The following is a 21,567-nucleotide window of genomic DNA, read 5'->3' as shown; positions in this document are numbered from 1 at the left end:
CTCCCTAGATCTGTATCATCTTCCTTCACCCCCTGCTTCTAGCCCCCAAGTCTTTTGCATTCTGTTACCTGAATTCCTCTTTTCTAGTCCCTTTCTCTGCATCACCCTGGTCCAAAGCCCTCCACTCCAGTCCTACCCTCCCAGCAGCCTGGTCTCTGCTCTCCCAGACTCCCATCCCAACACTCCACTTGGCATCTAGAGAGGTCTTTCTAAACATGAGTATGACTGGGGCCCTCCCTTGCTCCAAGACCACCTGTGGCTCCCTAGTGTTCTTGGGGCAAAATAAAGCCCTGAGTGATCTGCTCCTGCCAACCTCTCTTTCCAACCTCATCTCTTACAACTAACTCCTCACCCCGCGTCCCAAACATGGAGATTCGGGAAACTACCTCAACATAGAACTCTCTCTTGCCCTTGGTCTTTGCACATGTTGTTCCCTCTGCTTGGAATGCTCTTCCCCACTCTGTTCTTGACCCTTTGAGAGCCAGCTGAGGAGCTCGGTCAGTTCTCTGGGCTCCCCCATCCAGGTTGTCACTGCCGAGAGATGTGACCGCCTCTCCTGTAGAGAGTGAGCCCCCGGGAAAGCAGAGCTGGAGCTGCTTGGCCCCCTCTGTGTCCCCAGCACAGGGCTGGGCTGACAGAAGGCACTTCAATAGTTGTTTGGGGGCACCTGGATGGCTCAGTCAGTTAAGCATCTGACTCGATTTTGGCTCAGGTCATGATCTCACGGTTCGGGAGTTCATGCCCTGCGTTGGGCTCTGCGCTGACATCGTGGAGCCTGCTTGGGCTTCTCTCTCTCTGCCCTTCCCCCTCTCTCAACATAAATAAAGAAACATTGAAAAAAATAGTTGTTTGGTGGCCAGATGGATGAATGAAACAGATGGGAGGGCCTATGCAGCAATGTCTGTTCCCAGCAGAGCTCAACAGCCCTGACTTGGGGGCCATGTCAACAACTGCAGTGAGAAAATGCAACACACAAATGAGAAACTAGGCCATAGTGCCATGGGGAAATTTTATTTTAGAGCAGCTACCTCCCTCTTCTACTCCTGCCCTCCAGGGGCAGAAAGCAAACTGACAGTGGGGGGAAGAAACAACACCCCATCACTAACTATGTATAAGGGAAAACCTACTATCTACCTGCTTGCGGAAGGGGCTTGGGGGGGCCCCCTTCAGTCATCCAGATCCTCCTCCTCGTCTTCCTCCTCATCTTCTTCCTCTTCCTCCGCGGCCGCCAGGGCCTGCTCCTGGGCTGCTTTGAGGGCCTGCTCTTCCTCCACCGTGGGGTCACTCATCTCCAAGATCTCTGGGCTGTTGGGGTACTCCTGCTGAACGGGGGCTGGCAGGGGTGGGTTGAAGTTCTCGGGACTGTACTTATGGCCCCAGCCAATGTAGATGTTCTCAAACTTCCTGGAAAGGCAGGGAGATACTGAGAGATCCTCCCTCCAAGGCCCCAGCCTGGACTTCCACTGAAGGTAGGACCCCGCGAGGGCTTGGCCTGGCTGCACAGGTGTGGGTGGTGGGGTGGCATGTGCTGTGCCTACCAGGTCTCTCTGTCCAAGTGCTCTTGAGTGTTTACTGAGCATCTGTCTCCTAAGTGCCGGGCTGTCTAGAGCTGTACCCTGCAACAATGCATGTCACTGCTGAGCACTTGAAACGTGGCTGGTGGGACCAAAAACCTGAGTTTCTTTCCTTTTTTTTTTTTTTTTTTTTAGTGTTTTATTTATTTTTGAGAGAGAGAGAGAGAGAGAGAGAGAGAGAGAGAGCCGGGGAGGGGCAGAGAGGGAGGGGGGTGGAGGATCCGAAGCAGGCTCCAGGCTCTGAGCTGTCAGCACAGAGCCCGCCTCGGGGCTCGAACTTGTGAACTGCGAGATCATGACCTGAGCCGCAGTTGGATGCTTAACCGACTGAGCCACCCAGGCGCCCCAAAAGCCCGAGTTTCTCATTGTATTTGATGTTCTAAGTTCACCCGTGCCTTCTCCTTCGGCCCCCTGGTCACTTAGGGGGTGTGTTGTTTAATTTCTACATATCCGCGAAAGTCCCCCAAATTCCTTTGTTATTGATTTCTAATTTCGCTCCAGTGTGGCCAGAGAACATATTTTGTATAATCAATCCGGTTAAATTTATCGACACTTGTTTCCTGGCCTAGCATATGGTCTAATCCTAGAGACAGTTCCATGGGCACTTGAAAAGAATGTGTGTTTTGGGGCACCTGGGTGGATCAGTCGGTTAAGTGTCTGACAGGCTCAGGTCATGACCTCATGGTTCATGAGTTCGAGCCCATCAGGGTGCCGACAGCTCAGAGCCTGGAGCCTGCTTCAGATTCTGTGTCTCCTTCTCCCTCTGCCCCTCCCCCACTCGTGCTCTGTGTCTCAAAAATAAAGAAATGCTAAAAAAGAAAAGAAAAGAATGTGTGTTCTGCTGTCGTCTGGGTGGATTTTACTTCATTTTAATGAATTCAGATGTAAACAATAAAACCGATATTCAGTTCTGTTATTGGATAATGGGAGAATGTCGAAGTGTGCCTGGGGCAACTTGGGTCCATGAATCTATTTTCTCAGCTGTAAATGTGGTGAAATCTGAATCCAAGGTCAAGTACTTCTGATGAGAAGGTAGCATCCAGATGGAATGTGCTGTAAGTGTGAACTTCACACCAGATTCTGAAGACAGAGTATGAAAAGTTTAAAAAAAGAATGTAAAATAGCTCGTTAAGTTTTACATTACCGATTTCACATAGCGATGACAACATTTAAAATATAATAGGGTAGGGGCGCCTGGGTGGCTCAGTGGGTTAAGCAGCCGACTTCGGCTCAGGTCATGATCTCGCGGTCCGTGAGTTCGAGCCCCGCGTCGGGCTCTGTGCTGACTGCTCAGAGCCTGGAGCCTGTTTCCGATTCTGTGTCTCCCTCTCTTCTCTGACCCTCCCCCATTCATGCTCTGTCTCTGTCTGTCTCAAAAATAAATAAACGTTAAAAAAAATTTTTTTAATATAATAGGGTAAAATAAACTATTAAAAGGAACCTTGCCTGTTTTTACTCTTGAACATGGCTAGTTCTAGGACATTTTATTTATTTACTTACTTACTTACTTACTTATTTATTTTAAGTAGGCCGCACATCCAGCACGGAGCCCAACGTGGAGCTTGAACTCATGACCCTGAGATCAAGACCTGAGCTGAGATCAAGAGTCAAGACGCTTAACTGGCTGAGCCACCTGGGCGCTCCTCTAGAAAATGTAGAGTAATGCAGGTGGCCTGCATTTTCTCTACGTTGGACAGTGCTGGTCTAGGTGTGGGGACCCCGCAGTGAACACATTAGACAAAAATGTCTGCTGTGGTGCCTGCATTCTAGAAGGAGGAGACTGAAGACTGATAATAAACAAGAACAGAAGGGGTTGGGGCCAAGCCTGCCAGCCCACCTGTTCCCAGAATTTTAACTAGAGGAGGAAATGGGAGGAAAAGCAGGGGACTGGGAGATAGGGAGAGAAGCAGTGAGGGGCAGGGGGTGGGGGGGAAGAGAGAGGGATGGAGAATTTGTCCCGCAGGCTGTTTGGCTTCGCCCTTATTTTCACAGCCTTGCTGTTCTTGAGACCTTTGCTTTCCTCCAGGTCTTCCTATAACCTTCAAAAACACTGCTTCCTTGGAAGCCTCACCAGGGAGGTTGAGCTTCTCTAGAAAGACAGACCTTCAGAGGGGCGCCTGGGTGGCTCAGTTGGTTAAGCGTCTGACTTTAGCTCAGGTCAGGTCATGATCTCACACTCCGTGAGTTCGAGCCCCGCGTCAGGCTCTGTGCTGACAGCTCAGAGCCTGGAGCCTGCTTTGGATTCTGTGTCTTCCCCTCTTTCTGCCCCTCCCCTGCTCATTCTCTCTCTCTCTCTCTCTCTCTCTGTCTCGAAAACAAATAGAAATATTAAAAAAAAATAAAAAGACCTTCAGGCCCCAACCCCACTCCTGTGTCACCAGAACCTTCACTTGAATCAGATCCCTGGGGTCGTGTACACTCACAGTCTGGGAAGCTCTGGTCTAGCTGCTTCCCCCTCCCCCCCGCCTTACTTCTCTCTTTCCCCAGAGATTTCACCTCAAGGTTGCTCTTCCCAGGAATCCCACTTTGATCCCCTTAAGATAACAGGTATGAGCTGTAATTGGTCCCCGCACTGTCCCTAGTGGTACTTAGTTTGTAACAGGGTATTTATTTGGCTGGGAGGGGGGGGCACTATACTATTAATTTCTGTGCTTCCTCTGCCTGCTCTCAGAGGCAGGATCCATATCGCCTTTTCAATAAAGGGCCTGGGACCTAGCATACATCTGGCAAACAGTGACACCCAAGAGGGTTTTATAAAGAAAAAACAAATGGATGGTGGGAGGGATGCATGATCGAGTGGTGGATGGATGGGTGAGTTGAGTTCCCAATTTGGATCTATCTTTTGCTTTCAGAAAGATGTTGGCAGGGCGCCTGCCTGGCTCAGTCAGTGGAGCGCGTGAGTCTTGATCTCGGGGTTGTGCGTTTGACCCCTGTGTTGGGGGGTGAGATGACTTAAAAATAAAATCTTTAAGGGGAGCCTGGCGGCTCAGTGAGTTAAGCATCTGACTCTTGGTTTCGGCTCAGGTCATGATTTTGGGGTTCATGGGTTCGACGCCTGCATGGGGGCTCTGTGCTGGCAGTGCGGAGCTTGTTTGGGATTCTCTCTCTCTCTCTCTCTCTCTCTCTCTCTCTCTGCCCTTCCCTGACTCATGCTGTCTCTGTCTCTCTCAAGATAAATAAATTAACTTAAAAAAATAAATAAAATCTTTAAAAAGAAAAGAAAGCTGCTGGCAAATTAGGGTGCGGCCAGTAGAAGGGGCTGGCGAAAGCAAGCCAAGGAGACTCTTCCCTGTTTCTGGAGGGGAAAAAATCGCCAAGAATGTGGTGAAAGTAGCCAGATTACACGAAATCTCATCATAGGATGGAACAGTGCACCTTGGCCACGGAGCTGGAAAGGGAAAAATCTAGGAAAACTTATCCTGCCATCTGGTGGACGGAGTTGGTAAGTGCGCCCAGCGCGGGGCTGCCGAGGGCGCTCCCTAAGCGGCAAAGCAGAAAGGCTCCGTCGCGCCCAGTGGGAGAGACTGAGGGCCTCTCGGTGCCCGGCGAGTGTGTGGTGAGTGTCTCAGTGAGTGTGCGTGGGTGGGAATATGCAGCAGTGACAAATCTTTGGGGAGCAACTTGTGGGGGATCCTGGCAGGGAAGACTTCTGCCCCATGGACCCAAGACCCTTCAAATTGGAAGAACTGCCGGGGGGGCCCAGGGAAGAAGTTAGGTCCCCCGGAAAGAAGACGGTGCCCCTGGCAGGGCCACATCAAAGTGGACTCCTGAGTCCTGTCTGGCTCTGTGACTCATAGAGCTGAGAAGCCTGGGCCGGGAGGCCAGAGATCCAGGTTTGAATCCCGCATATGCTGTGTGACCCTGGGTCAGTTCCATACCCTCTCTGATCCTCCGTTCTCTTATCTGAGGGGCTCTCACTTTTTGTCCGGGATTTCTCATTTTAGCCCTGGTTGGAAGTCCTGGAGCTGAGTGAGGGGGTCAGCCCAGGGGGCTTCTTGAAAGGGGTTCCTTCCACTCTCTGCCCCCGTCCACCCTCAGCCTGGCTCGGAAGAGGTTATAGGGGCTTCCTCTTCTGGACGGGACTAGAAGACCTACTTGCCACTGGCGTAGGCATAGGCCCCTGGCCAAAGATTGGAGCGCACGACAGCCACGGAGTACTGTGGGCAAAGGCTGCAGGACAGGCGGGTGGTCCACGGTGACATGTGCATGATTTCTGCAGGGGAGTGGAGAGCACCAGGGGAGGTCAGAGCTCCCCACAGCCCTGCGCAGCCCCCTGGAGGGGAGACTAAGAGAAAGAGGGGAGGGTGCAAAGAAGGAAGACAGGGAGGGGCTTCGTGAAGGGAGTGTGGCTGGCTCCAGATCACTTTCTCACCGTGTGGCCCCAGGAAGCCACCTCGCCAGTCTGAGCCTCAGTGACCGCATCCAAGAAGTGGGTATACTTATCTCACCTCCCTTGCAGGCGCTGCCGTGCTCGGTGATCGCCCTTCCAGGTCAGCCATGGCTTTGGACCAGGGTCAGAGGGCATGGCACAGGCCCTGTGGTCCCGGAAATCCGGGTTTAAATTCGGGCTCTGCCCGTTCACCGGCTCTTGGCCTCTCCTTCCTCCGGGTGCCTGAGACCCTGACCTCGGGAAATCCCCATCCAGTCTTCCAAATTCCAGCTCGGGTCCTGCCTTCTTGGGGAAGGCCTGTCTAATTCTCTCTGTCTCTCACCCCAAGCCCACACGGGACCGGAAAGATCATATCCCACCACCCGGAACACTGCCGTATGCCAGACACGGCTCACAAGATGGACGTGTTCCTGCAACCCTAGGAGGGAGGCACGATGACCAGGCCCGTGTTATAGATGAGGGAGCAACTGAGGCTGAGAGACATGCCCCCCCCAACCCCGCTTTCTCCCCAGTCCCCACCTGGGCCGGTGGGCTGGCGTGCGTGAGGCCAAGAGGACTGTTACCTGCGTCTTCAGAGAGCGGCGTCAGCAGCGGGGGCCCGACCTCCTGCTCCACGCCTTCCATCCCCTCGTCTGCCTTCTCTTCCTCCTCCCCTAACTCCTCTTCCTCCTCTATCTTCTGCAAAGGGTTCACCCAAGTGCAGCGGCCCTGGAGGTGGGGGGGGGGGGAGGTCATACCGCACCCCCCGGGGGGATAGTAACCCGCCTGCACCCTGGGAGGTGGTGAGGGGCCAGGAAGGACACCGGGGCCTGGCCCTGTCCTCAGGGACCCAAGTATGGGCAGGGGGGGCAGGGCTAGTCACACGGGTGGGGGGAGAGAGAGCTATAGTTGTGAGATGGAGACTCCTGCCACCTGCTGGCTGTGTGGCCCCCCATCTGGGCATTCATTCATTCATTTGTCAGATATTTAATGAGCATCTACTACATACAGATAGGTGCTGGGGAAACATCCTTGAGAGGAGAGACCCCCCGCCCCCAATTTTTGCCCCGGGGAGCTGATATTCAGCCTCCCATATGATCTTCTGCTCATTGGTGAAATGGGGGTAGCATCGTTGGATTGCTCACGGGCTACACGAGGCCCTGAAGAGCTGATATGTGTTTGTTAAGTGAACGCACCTAAGTGCACAGCACAGAGCAGACTCACCTGCCTCAGCGAGGCAGTGGGGATGATAGTTGTGCAACACCCCCAAAAGAAGTTGTTTGGATTCAAGAAGGCGTGGCAGAGTCAATAAAAGTTTGTGGACTGAATGAATAAAAGCTCCTAGCACACAGCAGGGGCTTCCTTGAACCAGTGAATGCACGAATATAGAGTTCAATACATCAGGCGGTCAAAAAAGGCAGGCCTTGGGGCGCCTGGGTGGCTCAGTCGGTTGAGCGGCCGACTTCGGCTCAGGTCACGATCTCGAGGTCGGTGAGTTCGAGCCCTGCGTCGGGCTCTGTGCTGAGAGCTCAGAGCCCGGAGCCTGCTTCGGATTCTGTGTCTCCCTCTCTCTCTGCCCTTCCCCTGCTCATGCTCTGTCTCTCTCTCAAAAATAAACGTTAAAAAAAGAAAAAAGAAATAATGAAATCTTTGAGCACCGGCTGGTGCCCCAGCCCGTCCTTGAGCTGAGCTGTTGCGTAATATTCTGGTGCCCTGTCCCCTTTCTGAAATCCGAAAAGCTCGGAACTCCAGGATGCATCCGGCCCCAACAGTGTCTTACAGGGCATCGTCAACCCATATCTGCTGCATGAATGAACCAACGGATGAGTGAATATTATGCAGCACGTCCGGCAGAGAGCCAGTGCTTGAGAGCATTGCCTGGAGCTCCCCCTCCCCGCCCCCCCCCAACCCCGTGAGTCCCCTGTCCTCACCTGCGGCAGGATGTGCTGTGCGTGATGCACCCAGTTGGCCATGGAGTCCACCAGCTCGAGCACCGGGATGCCCTCAAAGTCGGGGTTCTCCTCGTAGGAGTCGCGCCCCGCGCCGCCCTCCTCCTCTTCATCGCCCTCCTCCTCCCCAAACTGGTAGAAGCCGAGCGGGCTGATGTGCGTGGCGGCCGAGATGCGGGCGATCTGGGCCCGCAGGTAGTTGGCCTCGTTGCCCGGGAAGGGCGGGTAGCTGACGACTGGCGCGTCCAGGAAGCCGGTGAAGAATTTCTTGATCTTGCGGGCCTGCACGATCTGCACGGGCGTGACGTGCGGCAGCCGCGTCCACGGCCGGCCCGGCTCGTTGCACACGAAATACAGGTACTTGTTGGTGCCCGAGCGGCTCTCCTCCCTGGGGATGACGGGCGGTGGCTTCCACATGGGCTTGGGGACAATGTCCGTGTCCTTCTCCTCGTCCTCCTCGCCCTCCTCCTCGTCGGGCGCGTCCATGCCCTCGCCGCCCTCCATCATCTCCTCCGCCTCCTCCTCCCCTTCCTCCTCCTCGCCCTCCCGGAAGGACACCTCGGCCACCAGGTAGCTGCGACTGAGCCCCAGGATCTTGCCCCAGAAGCGGCAGGTATGGATGGGCTGCTGCTCCACCAGCTGCTTCAGGGCCATGAAGATGCGGAAACTCTCGTCCGAGCTCAGGCCCACGCCAGCCTGTTCCAAGTAGAAGGCCGTCTCCATGACGTTGGGCACCGCCGTCTCAGCCTGCAGAGGGGCGGGTGGAGGGCAGAGGAAAGAAGGCTGAAGCCCTGCTCCCTAGCCTGACTTGTGAAATCCGGAGAGCTAAACTGCTCTGTAACCCAGCTGCTCATGTGACCGCTGCAGGCCAGTGGGATGTAGGGGCAAGTCCTTGGGGAGGAGGTCCCTTAAGGAAAAGAAAAGGGGGGGGGGTAGGGGGAGAAAGAAAGAAAAAGGAAAATCACCAGGAGAAAATCCTTTGCTCCTTCATCCTTCCCCCTTCTTTCTGCCTGCAATGGGATGTGAGATCTGGAGGCACAGCAGCTATTTTGGGACCATGAGGCAATGCATGGGATGGTGTGTACCCATACCTTAATGATGGTAGAGTTGAAAGGTGGAAACTGCCGGGTCCCTGGTGGCATCACTGAGCCACCTTACCTCCCTTCTTGTTGTATGGGGCAAAGAGGCCACTTTTAGTCATGTTTTCCGTTACTTGCAGCCAAATGCACCCCTAACAGATACCCCAAATCATATAACAAATTAAGGGAAGATGCAGGCCTTGAGCCCAGGAATCAGTGATGCTGGAGGATGGTGGTGATAACTGTTGCCCCCACCGCCTCCTCCTTCACCATCTACTTGGTTCAGGGGGACAGAGGGGGAGAGGCAAAGAGACGGGGAAGTGGGGGCAGAAAGGGAGTGAGAACAAGCAAATTGAGGGCTGAGACTAGAATACAGTGAGGTTTGGACCGAGGCAGCCACTCCCATAGCCACATGGCCACAGGCTGACCCCAATACTTTTCAGTCAGTCCAGAAATCTTTATTAAAGACCCAGTGGGTGCCAGTCCCAGGCTAGGCAGGCATTGAGATATAGCAGAGACCAAAACACATGAGGTCCTTCCTCAGGAGATTGGCATGACCCACCCTTGGCCAACATGACTGGCCCAGGGAAACACATTGCCCAAATCGGGGAGACCACATGCTCTCTTGCCAGAATTTGAAAGCAGAAGGGAGAGAGAGGAGGTATAGAGGTAGAGTAATGATCTCCCCAAAAGATGTCCATGTCCCGATTCCTGGGCCTGTGACTACCTGACACGGCAAAAGTGACTTACAGGTGTGATTAAATTAAGGATCCTGAGACAGGGAGATCATCCTGGATGGTCCGGATGGGCCCCAAGTCAACACAAGGGTCTTGCTAAGTGAAAGTGGGGAAGGCAGGAGGGTCAGAGAAGATGTCATGAAAGCAGAAATCAGAGTCACAGACTGGAAGGTTCCGGAGGAGGGCCCAGGAGGAAGGAAAGTGTGCTGCTTCTGGAAGCTGGAAAAGGCTAGGAAATGGTTTCTCTTCAAGAGTCTCCATCAGTAGGGCAACCCTGCCAACCTTGACCTCAGCCTGGTGAAGCCCAATCCGAAGCGGACTTCTGACCTCCAGAGCTATAAGGTAAAACATTATGTGGTCTTAAGCCACTAAGTTTGTTACAGCAGCCATAACAGACTAATACGGGTCCACTCTGTGTGTGTGGCAGCAAGTGAAACAGGTAAGTGTGGGAGCCACATGCTGGATGACTGAGACTTTGTGTCCAAACTTTACCTTTTGTAAGGACACTAGGCATAATGGACGAGGGCTTCACCCTATTCCAGAAGGACCTCATTATAACTCATTACATCGGCAATGACCCTCCTTCCAAATAAGGTCACATTCTGAAGGGTCTGGGTGAGGGATACATCACCCTTCATAAGAATACTTCATAAGGGGGCACCTGGGTGGCTCAGTCAGTTGAGCGTCCGACTTCGGCTCAGGTCATGATCTCACAGTCTGTGGGTTCGAGCCCCGCGTCAGGCTCTGTGCTGACAGCTCGGAGCCTGGCGCCTGCTTCAGATTCTGGGGTTTTGTTTGTTTGTTTGTTTTTACCTCAGCTCGAGATGTAGCACACCCTAATGCTCAATAGTAGGAGAATCGTTCTTTTGAAAGTGGTTCTGGCGCTTTCTTCCCATCATAAACGCAATGCAAAAGCTGGTTTTCCTGATTGGTGGTGACACCAGCCACTCAGGGGGAGCAGAGTCAAGCTTAATTCCAAGACACCTCGCTGACGGGGAGGAAGACAAAGGAAGGAGGGTAGAGCGGTGCTCGGGTGGCTCGGTGATCTCGGATTCAGATTCGGGAGTTCAAGCCCCAGATCAGGCTCTGTGCTGTCAGCACAGAGCCTGCTTCGGATCCTCTGCCCCCCTCTCTCTCTGCCCCTCCCCTGCTCTCTCTCTCTCTCTCTGAAAAATAAATAAAACATCTTAAAATTTTTATTTAAAAAAAAGGGATGAGTGTGTGCCTGGCCCATGAGCCAATGGCCATCACCCTCTTTCTGGGAATCCCCACCCTCCATCCACATGGCAATGGAGTGGCCTCACCAACCATGTTTGAATGATATCACTCCACCCCGCTCACTGTTAATTTCAGCAAGAGTGGGAAACTGCCCCCCAAGGTCAGGTCAGACTCTGCTTCTCTCCCCATCCTCTGCTATCGCCAGTAACGCGTGTCTGGGTGGAGAGAACGTACAGCTGGCATCCTCCTGCCATCTCTAGATTGCTTGCACCTGACCACTGGGTGTGAGGAGAAACTTCTGTCTTGTTTACACCACTTGTCTCCACTTCTGCAACATCATCTGTTTCCTGACCTCACATGGTCTATGTTGTCAAATAAGTAAAGTGTTAGCTTTTGGAATGTGATGCAATAATACTGAAGTTAGTCTGAAATTATAACTTGGAGAGTAGTCAGGAGCTTTATGAAACAGAGGCGCAGTGAGTTCCGGGGCAAGAAAGCCATCTACAAGGGGGGAAGGAGAAGGATAGAGAATCCACAAACAGGTCGAGTCCGTAGAGGTGTAAATAAATCAGAGATGGCATTTCAGAGGATGGGGGGAAAGAATGCATTATTCCACCATGGCTGTTGGGGATCGTGGCTAGCGACTTGGGAGAAATAGAAAAAAGGAAATGACAGCCCTACCTCCTGTCAGAGAAATATATAAAAAATGATGAATCACTGATTTCTTGGAGTCTCTTCCTAGAAACATGCACAGGCCACAAACGCCCACAATTTTGCCACGAGTTTGCGGACCTCCCAGAAAGAATTCCAGCTCCAAATTCTAAGTGGGTGGAGCCTTCAGGGACAAGCCCGTCAGGGGGCGGAGCCTCCGGGGGTTGGCATTTCAACGGGGCGGAGCCTCAAGCGCCGTGGTGCTCTAAGGGGGCGGAGCCTCTAGGAGCCAAGCGTTCTAAGGAGGCGGAGCCTTCGGGGCCTTGCATTAGATGTGGGTAAGACCTGGAGGTGGAAAGGAAGGGTGTATTTCCAAGTGGGTGGGGCCTCCCGAGGAGAAACTGCATCTGAAATTTAAAACCATATTCCCAGGTAAAACTTGGCGCGAGGCTTGGTATTTCCACCTGCGCTTTGCTCACCCAAGGGCTCATTCCTTTGTCAGATTGTCGCTCCCGTGGTCTCTCACCATCCCACCCCACCGTCGCCAGAATCCCAGACTCTCAGAAGCATGGACGTGAGCACAGAGCAATCGCATCCGCAGATGGGGCAAAGGTTCTGTATAGCACGGGCTTGGAGGTCACTGTCCTGCCTTCCTAGTTCTGTCTCTGGTACGTCCTAGCTTCCCGCCCTCTGAGCTGAAGTCTTTCCTCTACAAATAGAAATTAAGTAGCGCTTGCTTTGCAGGGTTGTTTCGGGGGATGAGCCGAGACAAGGCTCTCAAGGCTCTTAGCGGGGGCCTAGGAGGCGTCGGAATCATCATAAATAGAGTCCCCAGCAAATGTTTCTTGAACGAGTGGAAGAATCCTTCACCTGAATTTTATGCCGTTGTCCAAGCCTGGAAACAGAATTGTGGAATTAAATATTCTGAGGCTAGTGAAATGTTACTGGGCCAGGAGTTGAAGAGCTTTTAGCAAGGGGTCGACTTACAAAAGGGGAAACTGAGTCTGGGGATAAGGGGCACTTCAGTGTTGAGAGACTCCAGGAGGCAATGAGTTTCACAGAAAACACCTGCAAATCAGAATTATTTGGGGGAGGGAGGAGTAAAGGACGGCAAGAGGGAGACCAGCCTCCACCTCCACTTAGCCGCTGGAATCAGTTTTTTGTTTTTTGTTTTTTGTTTGTTTGTTTGTTTGTTTGTTTTGAGAGAGAGAGGGAGAGAGAGAGCGAGTGGGGGAGGAGCTGAGGGAGAGGGAGAGAATTTTAAGTAGGCTCCACACCCAGCGCGGAGCCTGATGAGGGGCTCGACCTCACAACTGTGAGATCGTGACCTGAGCCGAAATCAAGAGTCTGCAGCTTAAACCGACTGAGCCACCCAGGGGCCCCTGGAGTCAGTCTTCTAAAAAGCAAAGCCCACTAGCCTTTCCTCTGCTTCAAACCCTTCTGTGGTGCTCCAGCAGCCTCAGGAGAAAGCCCAGTCTCCTTGGTCTGGCATGCAAAGCCCTCTGTGACCTGGTCCTCCCGCCCCTCCCCCACCCCCCGTGGCCCACCTCACATACTGACCTGAAATTGTTTGCAGTTTCTGGGTCCTACTGTGCATCCCCTCGCCCCTGGACCTTAGCACCGGCTGTGCCTAAGCCTAGGTCACTGCCCCTCCTGCCACGCGCCCCTCCCCATGGCCTCTCTCACCACCTCCTCTTCCATTTCCTGTTGGCCCTCGCCTCCTCCGCTCTGCAGGAACAGCGCCTTCTGTCTGTCCGCCATCTCGTAGGTGGGCTGCATCTCTGGGTCGTCCCGCAGGGTGTCCAGCTTGGGGTGGAACCACTCCCATTGCGTGGTGCGGTTCAGCGACTCCAGGATGGACAAAGGGTCCTCGGGCCGCTGGTTCAGGATCTTGGTCAGCAGGTTCACTAGATGCTCATACCTGCCTCCCGTGGGAGGGAGTGGGAGGTGGGAGACATCACTCGCTCAGCTCAGTGAGCTCAGCGTGCTGGCCCCCGTGCCTGGCGCTGGGGACACAGTACAGAAAAGGTCCCTGCCCTGGTGGGGCTGACATTCTGATGATGGAGACAGAAATGAACCGAATGTGCAAAACATACAGTGTGTCGGGAGGTGGTAATTTCTATGGAGACAAAGCAGGGAGGGGGGCTGGGAATGCCAGGGATAGGAGATGGCTTGTAAGTTTAAATAGGAAGGCCAGGGAAGGTCACACCAAGGTGACATTTAAGCTGAGATCTGAAAGACGTGAGGAGGCAAACCATACAGATACTGGGGGTGGGGGTGGGTGGAGAAGTATTTCAGTCAGAGGGAACAGCGGGTGCATAGGCCCTGAGACATCTCGTGAGTCTTACATGATCTTGACAACAAAACTCAAGAAAGGGGCGCCTGGGTGGCTCAGTCAGTTAAGTGTCTGATTCTCGATTTTGGCTCAGGTCACAATCTCATGGGCTCATCAGATGGAGCCCCACTTACGGTGCAGAGCCTGCTTGGGATTCTCTCTCTCTCTCTCTCTCTCTCTCTCTCTCTCTCTCTCTCTCTCCCCCCCCCCGTCTCTCCCTCCACTGATGTGCACTGTCTCTCTGTCTCTCTCTCAAAATAAATAAACTTTCAAAAAAAAAAAGATTAAAAAAAAAACTGAAGGAAACTAGGAGAAAGGAAAATTCCATGCCAATCTTGCTTAGAAATATAGATGCTGAAACCCTAAGCAAAATACTAGCAAATGACATCCAGCAAAAAGATGCTCTCAAAAAATGATGCACCATGATTAAACTGGGCTAATAACAGGAATGCAAGTCTGGACAGATATTAGAAAAACAGAAAAAAAAATTAACTCATCATGTTAATATGTTCAAAATATATGTAAGATAACCTCAGTAGGTGCAGGGAAGTTGTTTGATAACATTCAACACCCGTTTATGATTTTTAAAAACCCTACCAAACTAGGAACAGAAGGTAATTTTATTTTATTTTTAATTTTTTTCATGTTTATTTATGTTTTGAGAGAGAGAGAGAGACAGAGAGTGAGCAGGGGAGGGGCAGAAAGAGAGGGAAACACAGAATGTGAAGCAGGCTGCAGGCTCTGAGCTGTCAGCACAGAGCCCGACCCAGGGCTTGAACTCACGAACCATGAGGTCGTGACTTGAGCTGAAGTCAGGTGCTTAACCAACTGAGCCACCCAGATGCCCCTAGAAGGTAATTAAAAAAAAATATTTATTTACAGAGAGAGAGAGCGCGCGCACGCACATGTGAGTGAGAGTGGGGGAGGGACAGAGAGAATATTAAGCAGGCTCTGGCTGTCCGCACAGAGCCTGATGAGGGACTTGATCTCACGAACCGTGAAATCATGACCTGAGCTGAAATCAAGAGTCGGACTGACTGAACCACCCAGGCGCCCCGAAGGTAATTTTTTTACAATCACATAAAGCGGAACCTATGGCACATAATGGTGAAAGACTGAACATTTTTTCCTTATGAGATTGGGGACGAGGATGCCTGCTTTCACGACTACACTGGAGGTCGTGGCTAATGCAATATGACATGAAAAAGGAAAGGCAAAAAGGATCGGAAAGGAAGAAGGAAAACTGCCATGGTTTGCAGGTGGTATGATTGGGGGTCATGTGCAGAGGCCTTGAGTGGAGGGTGTGCCTGGCATGTTGGCTGGGGTGGAAGGAGAGGGAGGGATCAGGGGAGGAGAGGAGGCAGTGACACCGCCTGATACACAGTGAGACAATACTGTGATAACAGTATTGTAATGGCTTCCTTCTACCTGAGCCAGGGACGATGCTGAGCACTTGAGAGCAGTGTTGGATTCTCACCACAATTGTACATCTGAGGAACAATTACAATCCCTACTCTCCAGGTGAGGAAACCGAGGCTCCGAAAAGTTGAGGCCATGAGATCACACAGTGGTAGCACAGTCACGATTTGAAACCAGGTTGGTCTGATTTCAAAGCATGTGTGTCTGTGATGCGCCCAGGTGGCTCAGTTGGCTGAGCGTCTGACTCTCGATTTCAGCTCAGGTCATGATCCCAGTGTTAAAGGATCGAGCCCCGCATCAGGCTCCAGGCTAGGTGTGGAGCCTGCTTGGAATTCTCCCTCTCAACCCCTCTCCCATGCTGTCATGTTTGAGCGTGCTTTCTCTCTCTTTCTCCAAGAAAACATGTATGTCTAACTGTCTGCAGGGTGGAAACCCTTTGGCAGTTGTCTTGGGTGTGCTGGAGAGCCATCACTGAACTGGGAAGGGTAAGGAGAGGTCAGACTTTGACCATGGCTTTTGAATAAAGGACCTTAAAGATTCCAAGGGCGGGAACTGTTGGGAAAAGCTAGAGGTTAATTCTGGCTAGACTCTAGGATCTGAGGCCAGGAGCTGACTAGAGATGAAGTTTGGAGAGGGGCAGGGGCTGAATGGCTCTTGTGAGGAGGAAGCACTTACTCCTGAGCCATGGCAAGCCCTGTGCCTGGGAGAGATGGGGTCAGTTTTGTGCTTTAGCAAGAACTGTTACTTCTCCAACCTGGCCCTTTCCTGCTCTCCCTTTCTCCCTTGGTTCCAGTTGTACCAGCCTCCTTGCTGTTCCTCAAACACAGCAAGCCTTGAAGCCTTTAAATGTGCTTCCTCTGTCACCTGCAAGGTGCTCTCCCTCTTCTCCTTCAGGTCCCTGATCAAATGTCACCTCCCCAGAGGCCTCCCTTGACCTCATGCTATTTCACATGCACTCCCTAACTCCCCTCGCCGTGCCTTATTTTCCACCTTAGCTTCCATCATTACCTATCATTTATTATATTTATTGCCCATTCTCCCACCAAAATGTAAGTTCCATGATGACGTAATGGGGACTGAGAAGTGTATTCTAACTACAGCTAAGAGGCTTTGGCAAGTTACTGGCTAATAGGGCCTCAGGAGCCAAATCACACGTACTCTGCCACATCCTAGCTGTTATCACTTTGGATATGGGACCGAATTTTTCTGTCTTGGCTTCGTCCTCTGTAAAACGGGGACAGTAGATGTGCTAATCTCAGCTATGAGAACTAGATGTTAATATATGAATGGTGGCAGCCTGGTAAGTAAATGCTAGCTGTTGTTAGCGTTTCCATCCCCTGACTCCTAGCCTGAGTTAGATGCCCCTGGAACAGTCCCTGGTTACCCATGAGGGGTGATCCCCGGTCTGACTGAAGAGACCTGGGAGCCTGAGGCAGAGCCTTGGCTGGGTCCTCTCCCCGCCGGGATCCCACCCCCTCTCCCCCCGACTCAGCCGCCCCTTCTCACAGGCTGAGGCTGCAACTGACGCTGGTCTGCAGCAGGTAGGCCTTGGCGTTCTGCACGGCCAGCTCCAGGGGCTCCGGCTCGGGCACCTCCAGAGTGAAAGGCGTGAATCCCGGCTCGGAGGGTGAGAACTGGAGGGTGGGCTCATCCCTCAAGTAGGGCCCATGCTGGCTGAACTGCAGGTCATCTCTCTGGTACATGTTGAACTGGCCCAATAAGTCCGGCTGGGTCTCCAGGTAGGAAGACTCCAGTTTCTGGAAGAGGTTGCTTTGGCCCCGCTGTAGTTGCTGCAGCATTAGGCCGGCGTTTTGGGTGGCCTGGATCCCACCTTCTTCCAGATAAAGCTGGGGCTGTAGCTCGGAGGGAAAGCCCATATTCCGGGACGGGTACTCCACCCCACCCAGCTGGGCCTCCTCAGCCTGGAACATCGTCAAGTTCTCCTGCTGGGTGGGGCTGGCCCCTAGCGACCAGCCCTGGAGGTTGGCCTGGCTGGCCAGAATCCCCCGATTGCTCTGCAGGATGGAGGTATCAAGTGGTATCTGCTCCGCCTCCTCGGGGAAGGCGGGCTGGGGCCGAGAGAGTTCCAGACCGCGCCGCTGGGAAACCTGGGAACTCCTCCGACTTGAAGGCGGCTGGGAAGGGGGCTCAGGGTCGGGCGGTGGGTCCCCCATAGTTCAAAAGGGATCGCCGACTTCCAGGAGGAAGGCTTGCAGACAGGCAGGCTAGACCGGTCGCCCGCCTGCCGCCACAGGCCGGCTAGCCTCTATGCCAGCCGCCCGGTTTCTAAGGAGGGAGGGGGCGGGCCGTTACCAGGGGAGGGCGCGCGGGGACGCCGGGGCCTAGGAGCCGGTTTCCGCGCAGGCGCAGCCCCACGAGCGAGGGGCTGCCTGTCCTCCAGCCAGCGGCTGGGCGCGTTCAGTAGCTACCGCGCAGTCCCACAGCTGACACGCAGGTAGAGAGACCAGAGACTGCATCCACGCCCCAGACCCGCGATCTTTTTAATTTTAAAGGCAAAGCCCCGCCGGCTAGGCCCCGCCCTGCCCTCCCCGAGCTCTCTGCCCCACTCCCCTTCCCCACCGAGCCCCGTCAGCTGTTCCCCTTGGTCTCGGGTTCCCCGGATTCCTCGGCGGCGGGGCTGGGGGTCTTCACGGTATCGTCTCCGGCAGGGGTGAGGGTCTGGGGGCTGCGCTCCTCCTTTGAGGTCAACCCGCCTGTTGCCTCCTGGTGACAGAGGGGGAGTGGGTCAAGGACAGTGTGGTCCTACCTCTGAGCCTTCCTTCGGGCTGTACCCTCCCCTCCCCACCCCAACCTTGGGCACTTGGCACACACCCTTCACCCCGGGGCCCTGACTGTTTTCTTCCCTTGCTGCTTTGAAGTTGTCATCCCTACCTTCGGTAGGGGCCCCTCGAGACTAGAGTCCAGGAGTGCGGCCTCGGTCAGCCCCGAGTCGTCATCCATGCTGATGAAGATGGCGGGGGTCTCACACTCAGGCCCCTCCTCCCGGAAATCTATGGTTTCCTCGGGCTGGGGAGGGCCTGGCCGGGTGGAGGAAGAGGAGGACGAGGAGGAGGACGAGGGGGCTCCCACTCCTCCCGGCTTCAGCTTCTGTTCCTCCTCCAGCTGCCGCTTTAAGGCTTTCTCCTGGGCCAGCCGAAGGCCGATGAGGTCCTGAGGGGGCCGGGGGGCTGGGGCTGGGGCCAGGGCCAGGGGCTCCAGGTCGTCCTGGGGGTCGGGAAGGGCAAAGAGAAGCTCAGGGGAGGGGGGCGGCAGGTCACAGACTGTCAGGGGATGGTGGCAAAGAGCCAGAAGGCACCCTGAGGCAGACGGCAGGGTGGGCACAAGGAGTAAGTACGGGGCAACTGTTCCCCCACCTCCCATCCCTTTCGGCAGGAGCCTCTCCCAGACAGGTGTCTGGGGTGAGGAGAACAGGGTGGGCCATGATGGCTTGGGGAGTGGGGGGCTGTGGGCCCTCACCTCTTCCAGGGGCCCCGCGGGCACTTCCTTGGCCTCTGGCTCCTGCTTGCCACTGGCCTCCAGGATGGTCATGATGGAGTTGGGGATGTGTGCTTGCTAGGGGAAGAGCAGGTCGGGGGCTCTATGGAGTGATCGGACTCGAGACCCCAAGTGGACACCCCAGATCCCTGATCCCTGACCCTCTGTGGCAGTGCAGGGCTCCCCTCTCCCCACCCCCATCCACTCCTCCAGGACTGAACCCACGGGGCCACCCATCCCACACCCTGGGGTACCTGGTGGGGGGTGAAGGATCGGACGTGGGCCAGCAGGGGCTCCCGGAGCTCTGGGCACTTGTCAAAGACGGCACCCAGCTGCTGGGGTGGCAACTGCAGGATGACCTGGAAGCTCTGGGGCTTGGTGCGTTGACAGCACTTGATGAAGCCCTCCCACACCTTGGGATACTTCCACACCTGGACGGGGCAGGGAGGGAGTGGTCCTGAGGGGGCGTGCAGGTAGCCACCCCCCGAACTAGGAGAGAGACCTGACCAAGACGGGGCCCAAATCCCTACCAGGCAACAGACTGCTCTGGGCTACACGCCCCGCGACCTCTGGCCCTGCAGAAGACCTTGTGACTCTCTTTCTGATCCCAAGCGGCTCCTGAGGGCCACTTAGGAAAAGAGGAGAGGGAAACGGGAGTGGCCCTATCAGGCAAGCACCGTCTCATTTCACTTCCACAGCAGCCCTGAGGGGCAACACCGGCCCTGCTAGACAGATGAGGCCCAGGGAGGCGGAGGCACAGGGTACCGTGGGTACCGAGGGGGCAGAGCCGAGATTTGAACCCAGGGTCGTCTGAGTCTGCATTTTACCTGTGAGCCAGATGTTGCAAAGTGGCAACCTGTGGGCTGGATCTCGTCTGAGAGCTTATGAGTGGGGTTTGTTACTTACTTACTTCCTCTTGGTTATTTCTAAACACACAGATTTCAAGCTTCTCTTGAAAAACGGGCCCACCTCTCAGCTCTAGTGTGCCTCCTGGCCGGGTGCGGAGCTAGTGGCAAGGGGCACTGCGCCTCTCCTGGGACGCGGGCCCGTGAAGCCTGCCAACTGCTCCTGCCACCCAGTGGCCATCCTGGAGCCGAGTGAGCGCCCCCTGTTGGGCTGTCTCGTCTTGGCCCAGGCCAGGGAGGGCAAAGGGGGCTGGCGGGTCTCCTGGAGCGTGCTCTCCTCCCGGCTCCCTCTGGGGGGCGGCAGGCAAGCTGGCCGGGAAAGCCTGGGGTTCTGCCCCCAATCTGTCTCCAGCGTGTCCTGCTGTGGTGTCCTGCCCGCGGGACTGGGGTGGTCAGGGGCGGGTTACCTGCTTCATGATGAGGCGGGACAGGATGTTCATGACGAACCCCCCCAGGCGGGGGTACATGGTCAGAGACTGGATGACGGTCCTCATGAGCAGCATGGGCAGGGGGCTCTGCTCCATCAGCTGCTGCATCACCACGGCCAGCACCTCCGACGTGTACACGTTCCGCTCCGCAAAGCACAGGTTGGTGGCTGCGAGGAGGCGGAAAGTGGGCCTGTCCTCTTTGCCCGCCTGCCCCCTGGGAGGTGGGAGCCCCCCCCCCCGCCCCGCCCTGACAGAGCCCCATTATCTGCCCATGTTGAGTGGAGACCTAGCCTTCACTTCCTGAAGCTCCAGGCGAGAGGGACTTCCTCGCCCAGCAGGTCCCTGAGGGGATGTACTGTAGCCTGGTCCTTGGAAAGCCTGTGGTCTTGGTCCAAGGTTAAAGACATGTCCAGCTCCTGGGAGCCCCACGCTGGGCGGAGCGGGCAGACCTTGGCCCTTTTTCTCCAGGGACAACCCACGGGAAGGCTGAGGCAGGAAAGACAGGTTGCCAAAGCCTGGGGGCCCATTCTGGCTTGCCCTCCCCACCCCCACCAGAGTGGGAAGGCAGCTTGGACTTCCATAAGCCCCCTCATAGGAGAGATGCTCTCCACCAGCAGGCTGGCCTAGGGGCTGCCCACTCCCCATCCCGACCAGGGCATAAGGGTTTGTGCTGGTGCTGGAGGGATACCAGGCCTGGGGCCACGTGGGAGGCACGGTCCACAGAAGAAGGGAGGAAGGAGCAAGAGGAGGAAGCCTGGGCATTCGAAGAGCTCTCCAGCTCCAGACCCAGTGTGGGGAAGGGCTCAAGGAGAGTGGGCACAGTATGGGCATCCATGAAGGAAGGCAGGCTTTGGGGTCTGTTCCCTCAGGAGTGGGTTGTGGCACCCCAAAATCAGGATTGGCAGTGCTCTGATCCATTGTGCTAAGGGGGAGACCCCAGGAACTGCCTCCGGACCCCTTCTTCCCCAAACACCACTTGCCATGTGAGTCTGTCAACCAGGAAGTCTTTATTGAGCCAGAAGAGAGGCCCCCAATCCTTGAGAGGCTAATGGAGAACAGGGGTGGGTGCCTATAAGGAATGAGGGGGCTCCTATAAGGAACAGGAGGAGGACGGAGGCATTACAGGAATGCAGGCAGGAAGGAGACTGGATGGGGACAGGGCAGGTATCTGGGCCAGAGGAGAGTGCAGAAGCCAGAGTGAACCTACCAGAAACCAAGAAAGCGCCTCCTCCTCCCTTCCAGGCAGTGGCTGGCTCCTGCCCGCTCTGCCTGAAAGGGTCCACAGCCAACCCCCTGTCCTCTCCTCCCCCTCTGCTCCAGTCTCCTCCTGGGCCTCCCACCCAGCCCTCTAATCCACCCTCCATAGCAGCCTGAGGGGTTTTTAAAAAGCTTACTCTGAACCCCATGC

The 21,567-nt window shown here is 54.8% G+C and overlaps 2 protein-coding genes across 6 annotated transcripts in view; both read right to left on the bottom strand.

Annotated features, from left to right (window-relative positions):
- Positions 1 to 990: 990 nt before the first annotated feature.
- On the bottom strand, positions 991 to 17,734 carry RSPH6A (radial spoke head 6 homolog A). 2 transcript variants are annotated; one of them, XM_045440834.1, is made up of 6 exons: positions 16,838 to 17,734; positions 13,264 to 13,498; positions 7,875 to 8,639; positions 6,528 to 6,672; positions 5,670 to 5,787; positions 991 to 1,404 (listed from the first exon to the last, which is right to left on the bottom strand). In XM_045440834.1, the coding sequence occupies exons 1-6, from the start codon at positions 17,503 to 17,505 to the stop codon at positions 1,167 to 1,169; spliced, it is 2,169 nt and encodes a 722-aa protein (XP_045296790.1). In that variant the 5' UTR covers positions 17,506 to 17,734; the 3' UTR covers positions 991 to 1,166. The 2 variants fall into 2 exon arrangements, with proteins under 2 accessions (XP_045296790.1, XP_045296791.1); XM_045440835.1 differs by lacking the exon at positions 5,670 to 5,787 and having other exon boundaries at positions 1,174 to 1,404.
- An 84-nt stretch (positions 17,735 to 17,818) lies between these two features.
- SYMPK (symplekin scaffold protein) overlaps positions 17,819 to 21,567 on the bottom strand; it is a 35,431-nt gene continuing 31,682 nt past the window's right edge. For all 4 annotated transcript variants that reach the window (XM_045440831.1, XM_045440830.1, XM_045440832.1 and 1 more), the window contains 5 exons: positions 20,139 to 20,326; positions 19,081 to 19,257; positions 18,809 to 18,904; positions 18,224 to 18,556; positions 17,819 to 18,055 (listed from right to left, as the gene is read on the bottom strand). In XM_045440831.1, coding sequence (XP_045296787.1) covers positions 17,921 to 18,055; positions 18,224 to 18,556; positions 18,809 to 18,904; positions 19,081 to 19,257; positions 20,139 to 20,326 — 929 coding nt within the window. In that variant the 3' untranslated portion in view covers positions 17,819 to 17,920. The remainder of the gene's footprint in view (positions 18,056 to 18,223; positions 18,557 to 18,808; positions 18,905 to 19,080; positions 19,258 to 20,138; positions 20,327 to 21,567) is intronic.

Source organism: Leopardus geoffroyi, chromosome E2, assembly GCF_018350155.1.
Source record: "Leopardus geoffroyi isolate Oge1 chromosome E2, O.geoffroyi_Oge1_pat1.0, whole genome shotgun sequence".
In the NCBI taxonomy this organism is placed as follows: Eukaryota; Metazoa; Chordata; class Mammalia; order Carnivora; family Felidae; genus Leopardus; species Leopardus geoffroyi.
Note: the sequence above shows the minus strand (reverse complement) of the source record. Positions and strands in the feature narration are given on the sequence as shown.

What these genes read in the sequence shown, in the direction of transcription:
- RSPH6A (XM_045440834.1), bottom strand. Translation starts at nt 17,505, where the DNA reads ATGGGGGACCCACCGCCCGACCCTGAGCCCCCTTCCCAGCCGCCTTCA. An exon ending in CACAGCACATCCTGCCGCAG is followed by an intron (nt 6,673 to 7,874) that starts GTGAGGACAGGG and finishes CCCCACCTCCAG; the next exon opens with GGCCGCTGCACTTGGGTGAA. An exon ending in GCCGCTCTCTGAAGACGCAG is followed by an intron (nt 5,788 to 6,527) that starts GTAACAGTCCTC and finishes ACTCCCCTGCAG; the next exon opens with AAATCATGCACATGTCACCG.